General features: G+C 43.0%; 1 protein-coding gene across 2 annotated transcripts; it reads left to right on the top strand.

Moving 5' to 3' along the window:
• Positions 1-7,125: 7,125 nt before the first annotated feature.
• On the top strand, positions 7,126-13,127 carry LOC103669084 (olfactory receptor-like protein OLF3). 2 transcript variants are annotated; one of them, XM_040643874.1, is made up of 2 exons: positions 7,126-7,488; positions 11,265-13,127. In XM_040643874.1, the coding sequence occupies exon 2, from the start codon at positions 11,282-11,284 to the stop codon at positions 12,221-12,223; it is 942 nt and encodes a 313-aa protein (XP_040499808.1). In that variant the 5' UTR covers positions 7,126-7,488; positions 11,265-11,281; the 3' UTR covers positions 12,224-13,127. The 2 variants fall into 2 exon arrangements, with proteins under 2 accessions (XP_040499808.1, XP_008695628.1); XM_008697406.2 differs by lacking the exon at positions 7,126-7,488 and adding an exon at positions 9,384-9,727.
• Positions 13,128-13,791: the final 664 nt, after the last annotated feature.

The following is a 13,791-nucleotide window of genomic DNA, read 5'->3' on the forward strand; positions in this document are numbered from 1 at the left end:
GAAGAACAAAGCAGAAACATTATTAATTGTGAATTAATGGCCGGGGAACCTGGGGATGAAGAGTAAGGGAAGAGATTAGAATCTGTATTAGATTCCTATTGTTGCTGTAACAAATTACCACAGATTTAGTGGTTTAAAACAACACAAATGTATTATCTTACCATTCTGGATGCCAGAAGTCCAAAACCAATTTTACTGGGCTCAGGTCAAGATGTTAGCAGGGCTTGTTCCTTCCAGAGATTTCAGAAGAGAACTCTTTCCTTGCCTTTTTTAGTTTTTAGTGGCCACCTGCCTTCCTTGACTTGTGACTCCTTTCTCACATCACTGCAAACTCTTGTTTCTATCAATACATCTTTTTCTGACTCTGATCTTCCTGCCTCCCTCTAATAAGATGCTAGTGACAATGTTGGGCACATCTGGGACCATCCAAGATAATCTCCCCATCTCAGAATTCTTAACTTAATCACATCCACAAAGTCCCTTCTGCCATAGAAGGTAAAATTGACAGGCTCCAGAGATTAGGATGCAGACATAAGTAGGGGGGCCATTATTTAGCCTACCCAGGATACACAATGTTAAGGCAAAATTGAGGCAAATGTTTAGGTCTAGAAGTGAGCCAGAAGACTCCAGAGAAGAAAAGCAAGTCAGCTTCCCTGTACAAAGTCCAGAAAGCAACCATATCTAAGAGTAGCAGGAAACTCCCAGTCAGAAAATTTTTCCCTGCTCTTTTTGAGTATTAAAAGATAATGTTTTGTTTAATTGCAGCATGGAAAAGATCCTGAAGCAGAAAGATACTGTCTGCCCTTCTGCTAATCTCTACGTAGAGAATTTCAGAATGTCAGAGCATCAAGTGACCTCCACGTTCTTCCATTTGCAACCACGTCATTTCAGAAAGGGAGGAATGGTGGACGCGGTATGGTCTAGTAAAAATAGCATAAGATTTGACATCAGATGTATATTGATTTCCATTTCCACTGGTTCTATACCAATTATTCAGCTCTGACCAGGTCTGTGCCTGCCTGAGTTTGACAGATTAATGTTTCCCTCTCTCATTCCCTAGGAAATGGCACATACCCAGTTCCTGAGTTAGGGCCAACCCCATATCAAGGTAGGGAAACTGAGAAGGGCTTCTCAAGAAAAATCAAGCAGGGTCTTTTAGCAAAATATTTCACATACCTTATTCTTAGTGATCACAATCTGATTGTCATGTTGCTGCTCAGTCCTGCAGTCAGACATGTTGTGGCTACATTCCTCCATCCCCTCTACCCACATGGTCCACAGTCCCAGTCAGCTGTAGCCACAGAAGAACAGAATGACTGGCAACCCAGGCCAAAGACCAAGAAGAAACTGAATACTAGATCACTGCCGGAATACATATGGACCACAAAGATTAAAAAAGCCCCTGGGGAGAGAAGCTAGGAGAATTTCCTCAGTGGAAACTCAAGGACTTGAAAATTAAGGTCCAACCTGTCCAGTGGGGGCAGGTGTGATGAGCTAAACAGAGGAGAGAAGAGATACCTGATTCCCTCTGAAAGATGGGCACTATGTGAAAAATAGTACGTATAACAAATACTTGGGGAATATTAAATTTTTTTAAAAGGGGCAGAGAAAGAGGGAGAGAGAATCTGAAGCAGACTCCATGCTTGGCATGGGCTCTGATGCCCGGCTCGATCTCACAACCCTGAGATCATGACCTGAGCCAAAATCAAGAGTCAGACGCTTAACCAACTGAGCCACCCAGGTACCCGGGAATACTAGATTAATATAGTTTTATCTTTATTAATTCCCCATTTCTTATTGCCCTGAAGCACCACAGTCTTTGGATTTGAACATTGAGATTTTGATAAACTAGGAGCACTGGGAATTCAGGATAGGATATAGGGGGAGTCCCTGCATTCCTTGGAGGACAAAAAACTTTCCTTTCTGAAACAGGTGTGGGGAGAAATAAAGGAAGAAAAAAGTAAGAGAAGCAGACAGTCAAATAAATGTGTCCTGACCATACCTCTGAGGGATGAGTTCCCCCCAAGGACGGAGAAGTGATAGGTGAAAAGAGGGCCAAGAGTGGAAATGCTTTCCTGATCCCCACTGGAGACCTGGCAAGACATGATTGTTCAAGATGGCTCAGAAACTCCAAGGAGGTCAAGGGATTTTCAGAGCAGCAGTGGAGGAACTTGCCATACAGGTCAATCTGAGACATGTTCCTGGCTCCTAGGACGCAGGATATGTGTTCCAACTTTCTGCAAGCCTCCAGTGTGAGGTGCAGAACCAAACAACCTGCTAAGAGAGGATCAGCATTTTGGAGAGCCGGGGCAATGAGTGAAATTCCTCAGCCAGAGCCCCAAAAGGAACTGCAGTCAGTTCTTGGAGGGAACTTGGAGGTGTGTGTGTGGGGGGGGGGGGGGGGAATCACATCAGAAAACCCTGACAGGGGACCATTTCAACAACAGGGTTGCTACTGAGCCCTGACAACGCCAAGACAACAAGTAGCCCATGAGTTCTTTAGCCACAGACTTCAACAGTGATGCCAAGGGCAAGATCTAGATTCTCAACAGAAAGACCATGTACATACGCACAGATGAGAGTGTCTGCCCAACTGTAGAGACCAGCACCAGTACGAGCATGAGACAGAATGACTCCACACCCTCACCCCAAGTCCCGCCACTTCCCATAGTATAGGTTTCTCTTCGACACAAAAGTCACCTCAAGAAAAGGAGAGAAAGAGGGGCTCCTGGGTGACTCAGTCATTAGGCGTCTGCCTTCGGCTCAGGGCGTGGTCCCAGGGTCCTGGGATCGAGCCCCGCATCAGGCTCCTCCGCTGGGAGCCTGCTTCTTCCTCTACCACTTCCCCTGCTTGTGTTCCCTCTCTCACTGGCTGTCCCTCTATGTCAAATAAATAAATAAAATCTTACAAAAAAAAAAAAGAAAAGAAAAGAAGAGAAATAAACCATTCTGATTCAAGGTCGAATTTTGAATTAATGAAATATTTACTTGGAAAAATTATTTTAAGTCAAAAGAGACTGTTTGCACTGTAGGAAACTAAGATATTTTTAATTGGTGTGCTATATTGTTTGCTTTTTCCGCCTTTCCATACTACCCATCAGGATGTAGACTTAGAAAGACAAGATCATTATCGAAAACAAGGAAGGTACATTTTCACTGAACATCCAAGAAGAATGTAATTAAATTTGTTACCCCATCAATAGGCAAGTTTGTTTTTGTTCTTGTTTTTGCAAGTTCATCTTGGAGTAAAGGTTTTCTGGACTCCCTGTGTGCTGGCAATCTATTAAGGAAACACTTCTTTTCCAGAAAGGGGCTGTACTGTACCTGTCCAATCTCAGTACATAATAAGGAAATTACATAAAGTTTCAAGGAGATGCTTCCTATAAAGCGTTTAGTACTCATTAAATATTAGTTGGCAAATCTTTCTTTCTCATCATCCCACCTTCCACCATTTAAGTAGTTTCCCTCAAGTCACATACTTGCTTAGGCACAGAGAGAAGACCAAAGCACAGAAATACCATTTTTTTAACATTGTTATAATTTTTATTCGAATGTCAAATATAATTTAGAAAACTCAGGAGAAAGAAAGTCTATTGTATTTACCCTTACTTTTGTTCTTACCACATTCAGGATCCTTCTTTTATCATTACCTCCTTTATTTTTTCTTTTCTTTTCTGCTATATTATTTTTTTTTAACACTTCATTGGCTTTTAGTGTATTTACAAAGTTGCCGATCCATTACCACAATCAGTTCTCAAAAAGAAACCCCCTACCCTTTAGCTGTCATCCTTCCAAACCTTCCATCTCCCCCTGCCCTAGGCAACCAATAACCTACTTTCTGTTTCTACAGATTTGCTTATTCTGAATATTACATGTAAATGAAATCTTGCAATATGTGGTCCTCTGGGACTGGCTTCTGATTAGAGAACTTTTTTCAGTCATTCATCTAAGCTAAATTCGCGGGACTGTTGCAGCCCCACCCTCTCTCTCTATTCCTTCTGGCGCTCAGCCACCATGAATGTTATCAGTTGTCATAGCTTCCATGTTCCTGAGGCTCTGTTCATCTCCCCCCCCCAATCTATTTTATCTCTGTTATTCAGATTGGATAGTTTCTATTGTTTTCATTATTGTTTTTTAACTGTTTTATCAGTGTATGATTGACATACAAAGAGTTGTACATAGTTAACGTAAAAGACACTAACACTGAGATGATATAGGTGTTGGAATTTTCTGATCAAGATTTAAAGTGGCCACCGAACTTCATTGGGCTTCATTGTTTTATTGAACAATTACAAACATACTTGAAACAAATGTAATAAATAGAAAGTCACAGAAATAACATTTAAAAATTTTTCCTGCTCAGTCAGTTAAGCAACCCACTTGTGATTCCAGCTTAGGCCATGATCTCCTGGGTCCTGGGATCAGGCCCCACCTCAGGCTCCATGCTCAGTGGGGAGTCTGCTTGGAGATCTTCTCCCTCTTCCTCTGCCCCTCCTCCCACTCACGTGCACAGGTTCTCTCTTTCTCTTTCTCTCTCAAATAAATCTTGAAATTTTTTTTTCCTAGTGTGCAGAGAGGTAGGAAGCAGAGCAGTATTCAGACTCTCCCATGACAGAGCTAATTAGTGATAAAGTCTATCCAAGACTACTAAAACTGCTGTCAAGTGTAGCAGTCATCAGCCTTCCTGTCAAGGTGCCTCTTGACATTTCATTGGGGAAAGATGGGGAAAAGCTAATTCTAGTAAAAAACAAACAAAACAAAACCCACAAAGTGGAAACAAATGAATGGGAAATGTGCATAACCAAGAACCAGATATGGTAGTTCAATGGACGTGAATAAACTATTCATAGCAACAGGAAAGTCTTGTGGCAAGGAGATATTGGGTGGAGAAGTAGGGGGTAGGGACGTGGGTGGGGGTAATGCAATTCCAAAAGAGTAAAGAGAAAGATCCGGCAAGCAGCAGGTCTGGGGCTACATAGATAATGCAAAAAGTGAATTACCTCCCAGGGCTCGGGTCCCAATAGTACATAAAATATAGACTGCCAATGAAACTCCTGGTGTGGATCAAACTCTAAGGAGACAATTACTCCTAGCTCCTCGAGACCACAGTCTGGAACCCACAATGGTCTGACTCCAGTCTCGGACCCCCATACCTAGGATAAAGTCCACACTAGTGAAGAGACTTCCAGAATTGCAGGATCCTTAGAGGTCTAATCCAGTCCCTGTTTCACAAACGATGAAACCTAGATCCAGGAAGCTTAAATGACATGCCCAAAGTCACAGAGCCATTTATACCAAAGCCAGAGCAAAAAACAATTGTCCTGTCCCTGGTCCAGAGTGTTTACCACCATAGGCTATTTATAGATCTACCTTACATGGTCTAAATAACATAAAACCTGCCATATACCTACTTTCCTGAGACAGAATTATAATGATACCTTCTTTCTACCCTAATACTCACCCATATTACTCAAAGGCCATTCAGTACCACTAGACTTGAGCCAATGAATTGATTTCCCAGCATTCCTGTCTCAATAGGATACACATATATCAATAATAATTTTTAAAATGTCACTGAGATTATTAGAAAAATAATACGTTTAGGGGCGCCTGGGTGGCATAGCGGTTAAGCGTCTGCCTTCGGCTCAGGGCGTGATCCCAGCGTTGTGGGATCGAGCCCCACATCAGGCTCCTCCACTGTGAGCCTGCTTCTTCCTCTCCCACTCCCCCTGCTTGTGTTCCCTCTCTAGCTGGCTGTCTCTATCTCTGTCGAATAAATAAATAAAATCTTTAAAAAAAAAAAAGAAAAAAAGAAAAATAATACGTTTATTGTGGACATTTTTCAAAATACAGATGAACAAAAAGAAAATAAAAATAGCTGCAAACCTATTAGCAGAGATAACCTGTTGATATCTTCTATCATTCTTCCAGTTCTTCTTCTATGTTCCTATCTCTATATACATCCAACTGTATGTATATTACTTTATGCAATATAGGATCATACTGAACCTACAATTTTCTAACCTACTTTTTTCATCTGTGTTCAGAAAAGTAGGAAAGATTCATTTTTGTTTTGCCAGCAAGGAGATATTTTCATTAGATGATCCTACACTCTGTCATCTGGGGAAGTTCTTTTCCTTTCTACTGGGCTCACCTACATCAGACCATACTGAGTCTACCTTTGATGTGCATCACAAGGCCCACCTGGCAGGTGTCACTCTTTCTCTTCTCCCTCATGGTACCCTCAGACTTCTACCTCTGCCATCCTCCTCAACTTTTGGCTACCGCTCTCAGAAAGAAGGTCACATCAGTTTTTGCTTTCAATGGACTTCAAGGTTAGGACAGCTTCAGGTCCTTGGTGTCCCGAGCTTTGCTATGTGATGGAAGGAGCAGAGGTGAACCTGAGGGAAGAAGAAGAAATAAAGCTACCATCCCCCAGTTCGTTGTCATTAGAGTGACACATCTTCAAGATATTTAAACCTTTATCTCGCTGATATTATCAATTATTATAGAAAAATTCTAATGAGTTACTTGCTAGTAACATCTCTGTTTTTTCTTCCTATCTTCTCAAAGACCTATGTTCTATTGCATAGAAATCAATGGGTAAATATTGGGAATAAAACCCCATCCTGGAAAAAAACAAAACAAAACCATCCTGACCCATTGTTTTCTCTGCTCCTTCTAAGTAATTCCAGTAAAGAGATTAAAACTTTGTGGAAGATGATCAAGAACCAGAAGATCAAGTTTTCAGTGAGAGCTAGGAAAACTTCTGGTGGTATGAAAATATGCAAAGGAAACACAACTCAACAGAAATGGGATATCGGAGACCACTAAGGAGTCTATGGAAATATTTTTATGACTGTGAACTTGGGACTTCTCAGTGTCTTCCAGGCCACGGACATGATGGTTTTACTGTGCAATCTTACTCACCACTCCCTGGTCACTAAAACTAGGTGTGTGGAAAGAGGGGAGAAAGTGCACTCGTCCTTTTCCCTTAGAAAGTAGATCAGGCTCTGAAATTTTAGCTCCTCTTCCCTGTCCCAATTAATCTCAATCCCTTTCCATCAACTCAGAGTAAATATTCCTGTCTCCTGACTCCTGCCAAAAGTCCCCAGCAATGCCATAGTCTTGAAGGGCAGTGAATGATCCAAAAGTCGAGAAGGAAGGGCTCATTAGTCTGGGAACTAGAAGAACAATTAAAAGTGGAGATAAAATGTTTTCAGAATGTTTATCCCCTAGGGAACTAAGAAGAGTTGGAGCTGTGGTTGCAAGGAAGTAGCTGGGGGCAGGGTTGAATAAAGGAACACACCAAGAACAAGTAATTGCCCTCTAGGGATTCTTACATCCTGAAAAGTTATCAGCTTAGACTGAGAAAGTAAAACCTCCATCCCCCAGAAGAGGATGGACTACTGCTTCAAGGCTTCCTGAGAAAAGTACTACCTCCTCATCCAAAAGGAATTATGTGCATGAGATGAGCACTGAACCTCGGTGAGTCCCCCACAGGGAAGGTTGAGAGGAGGTGGTGAGAGAGTAGAGCCCAAATTCCTGGGAGCAGCCATTATTGCCCTGGGATCCTCCCCTGTGTTTTTCTCACTATTCTAGTTGGAGGCTCTTTGATTCTTCACATGACCCAGAAAATGCAAGTCACTGTTTATGAGCTCCACAACGGATTCCCCAGTCTTAGTCAGTCACCCAATCAACAGTAATAAACTGAAGTGCTCAGTATACAGAGACACATTCAAAACACCGAAGAGTGGAGGTCAAAAGGGATAAGTTTCTTTTCTTAGCCTCAAGACATTTGCATTACATTGGAACTAAGAAGGAATGCAGAAGCGCTGAGCTTAATTACTGTAAGAACCAAACTTAGACATAAGCCTATCTTTTTTTGAAAAAGAGGAAGGTAAATATTCGCCGTCATTAAGAAACATAACCCTTAGGGGAATGAAGGTAGATTTGTTAGGGGTCATCCCACTCTAAAAATTCCCTGGGTCCAGCTTTGGAATGAAGCTTTGACCCAAGCGGTTCTCCCATCTCTATCTGTATGGCCCCTTCCCTATTTCCTGAACTTCTGGTTTTCAAGTCAACCTGATCCCATTCAGTGGCACCTCCCCAAATAGTTATGTGTGATATGAATGCTTCGATCCCCAAACCCAGTAACCTATAATATCTTAGTGCCCACAGCCTCACTAGCTATGCATTCTTCGAGTAATCAAAGATTGAAGGATTTCTTTTCCCTTCTTACACAGCTTTAAACTACAGCTTACATATATTCACTTTTTGCAGACCTTTAGAGCTGGAGAAATCTTGGAGTCTATCTTACTTGCGCATTCTGCAGAGGAAGAAAATATGCCTCATAAAGGTAGTGCTCTACAATGATATTTAGATGGTTTGTTGATACAGGCTGAAACCCAGATCCCCTTACTACCAATCTACATGTGGCTTAAACCACATCTACTTTTTTGAAAAGCAAATGCGCCGGTTGTTTCTTTGTTTCAACTTTATTATTTCTACATTTCTGCCTAGTTATTTACATAGTCTGACTCTAAGTCTCCAGTTACCAGACTTGGTGCTTCCTTTGAAAACTCTAATAAGGTCATGATAACTCACCCTGTCTATCCTTCCGCCAGGCTGAATTCTTGGAGAGGGAGACCAGGCTGCATTGATCTTGTTACCCGGCACCTGCCACTGGGCCAGTCACTACTCAGTGCTCAGCAAATGTTCACTATGTCAAGCAGAGTGCAATGAAATTCTCTAATCCCAAAAAGCTGAGAACAAGACCATCTATTAATAAAAATCGTTCATCACCATCTAAAAACAGCATATTTCAAAATTTTATTGGGAAAAAGGGTATTGAGTCCATACTGCTTATAGAGCATAGTACTACCCACTGGGTATAGACAAACTCTCTACCTTAATGCTTTGCTTATTGAGGCAGGTTCTCTATAATTAAGTTATTTAGGCAATAGGAAGTATTGCAAAGGGGATTTATATTTATTTCTATTCTGTTAATTTTCTAGCCTCTATAGCACATATTCATACTGTTTCTTGCCTCCATATCACTGGGCAGAATTTACTTCAGTGAAATTGACTTGCAGGGTGTAACAATAGCGAATTATGTTTACTTAGTACTTTACAAAGCACATTCGTGTTCATTTCTTCATCTAATCTTACTCAAAATATTGTGAGGTAGATATTATTATCATTCCCACATTTCAAATGAAGAAACCGAGGCTCAGGGAGGTCAAGTAACTAGCCTAGGGGACCTAGCAGGCTAATGGGAGAGGCAAGTTAGAACTTGGATCCCTTGACTTCTCATTCAAAGCTTTTCCCACTCATTACACAGCATTTCTCTACAAAGCAAGATAGCTGTGCTGGGTCTCCAATCTAAGATTCCTCAGGTTCCTCCCATCCTAGTCCACATCCTTCCACAACTCCCCCCTACCCCTCCCTACTGGGCTCAGTGGGAGCTGAGAACGTGCTGTGCACACTCAAACTTGGTTCCAGCTTGGTTTCCAGGGAGATGTGACACCTGGGCCGACCACCTTACTCCTGTTCCTTGGTCTCCTCGTCTATACAGTGAAGTGGATGGAATACGTGATCTCTCTGGCTCCTTTCACCTCTCACATACTTGATTTTCTTATACAGTAACAGGGCTCTTCTGAAGGGAATCTGGATCCATGGCTGCAACCCTGAAGGGGAGAATTCTGGATGCTTGGACAGCCTACAGGTGATAGTAGATCAGAGTGGAGTTACTTCCTCTGGCTGATACAAGCACCCGGCTTGGGGGGCAGCCAAAGGCTCTCTGAGGCAGTGTTCAAAACCACCCACCAGTCACCATCCTCTGGCCCCAGAACAGGGTCTCCAACCCTGAGAATCTAAAGTCAGTTTCTATTTTTCGTTTCTGCAGTGACGCCCTCCAGCCACTGCAGGACCAGGGCTGAAGGGAAGCCCAGAGACGCCTGCTCCACCCAGGTTCCCAGCTCTCTGGCAGGCCACTGTTGCCAGCCACAAGAAATCTCAAGCGGACTATGCTTTTCAGTTCTATCGCATTTGATTCTGTGCCTCCACTCTGGTTTTCTTAACGCTGACATATGCCTTTTGTCCTCTGTTTGGCCGTTTCATTTGATTGTCACAGATTTTATTTTAAAGTTTCTTATTTGATTCTGTTGCGCTGGTTTTCTAAACACAAATTCCTAACATTGAGAGGTATTATATGCTAGAAGTCGGTTGAAAGCATAGTACCTCATATACTCAAATATTTTTAATAAATGAGTTAACTTATTAACTGTTTTAAGAACAGGAAATATGCCTTGAGATTATAGTTCTATTAAGAAAAACTGTGGCATTTAATTCTATTTTTATACTGGGCTGGTCAACATGCTGGAAGGGAAATAATCCAACACAATCCTAGCTGAGAAAGGAGTATTCATTCCCTCCGAAAGATTCAGTGGATTTCAGTCGGTTCATATTCAGTAATATGATCACTGGTTTCCAAAAGATCTTGTTGCATTATTTTGTTAATCATTTATTTAAACATCTAAATAAATGTCTGTAACTTACTATGTAAATTGCACATTATTGAGAAGACATAACCAGTGGTAATTTAATTATAGCCACAAATTTAATTAAACAACTAGTAACCTTGTTCTTCTGCTTCAAAGCACTTAGCACAATTATACTTAATTAATTTTTGTAATTATTAATCTTGGTGTCCCTGATTAAATTACAAGAACCAAGAAAGCAGGACTCACGCTTCCGTCTTTCTTATTCACAGGCAGGTGTCTGATGTCTAGCACAGGCCCCAGCACACACAGGGGCTAAACAGATGCTGGCTTAAAACTAGATCTGCCTTTCCTCCTTACCTTCCACTTCCCTCCTTTTCTGACTTCCAAACTTTCTTGCTTAGTTTTTCTGTGTTTTTTACTTTCTTTTTTGTCTTTCCTTCTTTCCTTTCTCCACCACTTTTTTTTTTCTCTCTTTCCTTCTACAGTGAATGGTTACCTCCTCTGTAATCGTAACTGTGCTGGGTCCTAGCCACGAAAGGATGACCAGAACAGGGACTTTATCCTTGAGAATCTCAGTCTAGTTGAGAACTCAGCTGTCCTTCCCGCAGCACTTTCATTGCATTCTCCCTAAGCATCTAGGTTAAGGAACTGAAGGTTAGTATCCCTATTGTAGCTCCAGGTCCAGCTCACGCCCTAATCCCCAACTCCTGAAGTGAGACCTTTCCTTACGTCTCTCTGCCTTTGCTCCTCTCCTGGCAGCCTGACCCACCTGCTCCATGAGGAGGAACAACCTGACCTGGGAAAGTGAGTTTGTCCTCCTGGGGCTCTCCAATGACAGGCAGACCCAGGCTGGACTCTTTGTGCTGTTTGGGACCGCCTATCTGCTGACCCTCCTGGGCAATGGGCTCATCATCCTCCTGATTGGACTGGACACACAACTACACCTGCCCATGTACTTCTTCCTCTGCAACCTCTCAGTGGTGGACATTTGCTACACCTCTAGCGGGGTCCCCCAGATGCTGGTGCACCTCCTGCTGGAGAAGAAAACCATCTCCTTCATCCGATGTGGGACCCAGCTCTTCTTCTCGCTGGCCCTGGGGGGTACCGAGTTCCTGCTGCTGGCTGCTATGGCCTATGACCGTTACGTGGCTGTCTGCGACCCCTTGCGCTACGTGGCAGTGATGAGCCCAAGGTGCTGTGCTGGGCTGGCAGCTGTCTCTTGGCTTACAGGTCTGGTGAATTCTGTGGTGGAGACGGTGGTCACCATGCGCCTACCCACCTGTGGACACCACGTGCTGAACCATGTGGCCTGTGAGACACTGGCATTCATCCGCTTGGCCTGCGTTGACATCACCCTCAACCAGGTGGTCATATTGGCCTCCAGCGTGGTAGTGCTGCTGGTGCCCTGCTGCCTGGTCTCACTGTCCTATGCCTACATTGTGGCAGCCATTCTGCGGATCCACTCCACAGGGGGACGCCGCAAAGCCTTCGGGACCTGTGCCTCCCACCTTACTGTGGTCTCCATGTCTTACGGGATGGCGCTGGTTACCTACATGCAGCCCCGCTCCACAGCCTCGGCCGAGCAGGACAAGGTGGTGGTGCTCTTTTACGCTGTGGTGACCCCCATGCTGAATCCACTCATCTACAGTCTGCGGAACAAGGAGATGAAGGCTGCTCTGAGTCGAGTTCTGATGAGCCGCTCCGAATCAAAACTTTAGTATACTGCGACTTTGTCATGAGAGGCCTCACTGTGAACACCGTGGACCTTGGAGTTTGTCCTCGGCATAATGTACGCCTGTGTCTGTGCACGTGCCTATGCATGTGTGTACACGTGCATGGTGTAAGGGAGCAGGTAGGAGGACCACGATCTGCATCACTCACTATCTTTTGAGGTAACAGGGAAGTGGATTGTATCCCTGGGCTCTATTTTTGGCCCCCGACTTATTCTAAAAATATGAATTACAATTTATAAATACATACATTAAATGAAAAAAAAAAGATATCCCAGCATATATGAATTAGAAAAGAAGATCAAATTAGAAATCAGGGCAGTGCACAAAACTTACGCCAGGAAAGTATATTTCCTTCTAAAATCTACAACTGTATGTCTAAGCTTTTCTGCAATCAGTGAGAAAAGGGAGGGGAGGAGGGAGCTATAATTTATAAAATTCACTGCACCCAAGGGATCAAACAGGCATTGGGCCAGAGATGCAAAGGTCACCCATGTGACTCACACACGGTCCAGCCCAGCTCAGCAGGGTGGGGAATTCACACAGCAACATGAAGCCAAAGTCATAGTAACAATCTGTACAACCCTGATGAGCAGGACTGGACCATGCATGAGTCACGTGAACATCACTCTGCATGTCTCCTTGCTCTCAGGCTTGCAGTGGTGGCAAATGGCTGGCCAAAAAGTCAAGCTTTCAGAATCTCAAACACACACTTTCTACAAAATCAGGTCTAAGGATATACTGTTCTGAAAAGAGAGATGTATTCGGAATTCACACTTGACTATCATGCCACACAGCATCAGAGGTGAGCCAAGTGAGCTACTCAGCAAGGAATCGGTTTCCAAGTTTGCTTAGTCTGGTAACACACAATGAGTGACTGAGCACTAAACATTCTAACCCAGAAAGTGAAACAGCGATCATCTGTCCAGGAAAATATTTAGAACATTTAAAAATTAAAATAAAGCATCTCTTACCTAAATATTACAGATATCTGGTTTGTATTACCAATACAAAAACCATAAATTGAGGGGTGCCTGGGAGGCTCAGTCGGTTAAGCATCTGCTTTCGGCTCAAGTCATGATCCCAAGGTCCTGGGATTGAGCCCCATGTGTGGCAACCTCCTCAGCAGGGAGCCTGCTTCTCCCTCTCCCTCTGCCCCTCATCCTTCCTGTGCTCTCTCTCTCACTCTGCTCTAAGAAATGAATAAAATCTTTTTTAAAAATTAAAAAAGAAAAACATAAATTGAGAACAATTCAAACTTCTAATCAATCTGCTGGGAAAAGGCCAAAAGTTTTTAGAGGAGGAAATGGAGTACGTTTTTATTTTTTTGTGATTTTTATTTTTTTTAAGTTGGCTCTGTGCCCAATATGGAGCCCAGTGTGGAGCCCAACAGGGGCCTAAAACTCATGACCCTGAGATCAACACCTGAGCTGAGATCAAAGTCAGACGCTTAACCCACTGGGCCACCCAGGTGCCCCTGGAGTACCTTTTTAAATTCTAGTAAAACTTTTTTTTTTAATTGAGATAAAAATTCACATAACATATGAGCCATGATT

The sequence above is a fragment of the Ursus maritimus genome, unplaced genomic scaffold, assembly GCF_017311325.1.
Source record: "Ursus maritimus isolate PB19 unplaced genomic scaffold, ASM1731132v1 scaffold_3, whole genome shotgun sequence".
NCBI lineage: Eukaryota > Metazoa > Chordata > Mammalia > Carnivora > Ursidae > Ursus > Ursus maritimus.

Bases quoted from the DNA above. Each gene is read 5' to 3' on its own strand.
- LOC103669084 (XM_040643874.1), top strand. From the start codon at position 11,282: ATGAGGAGGAACAACCTGACCTGGGAAAGTGAGTTTGTCCTCCTGGGG.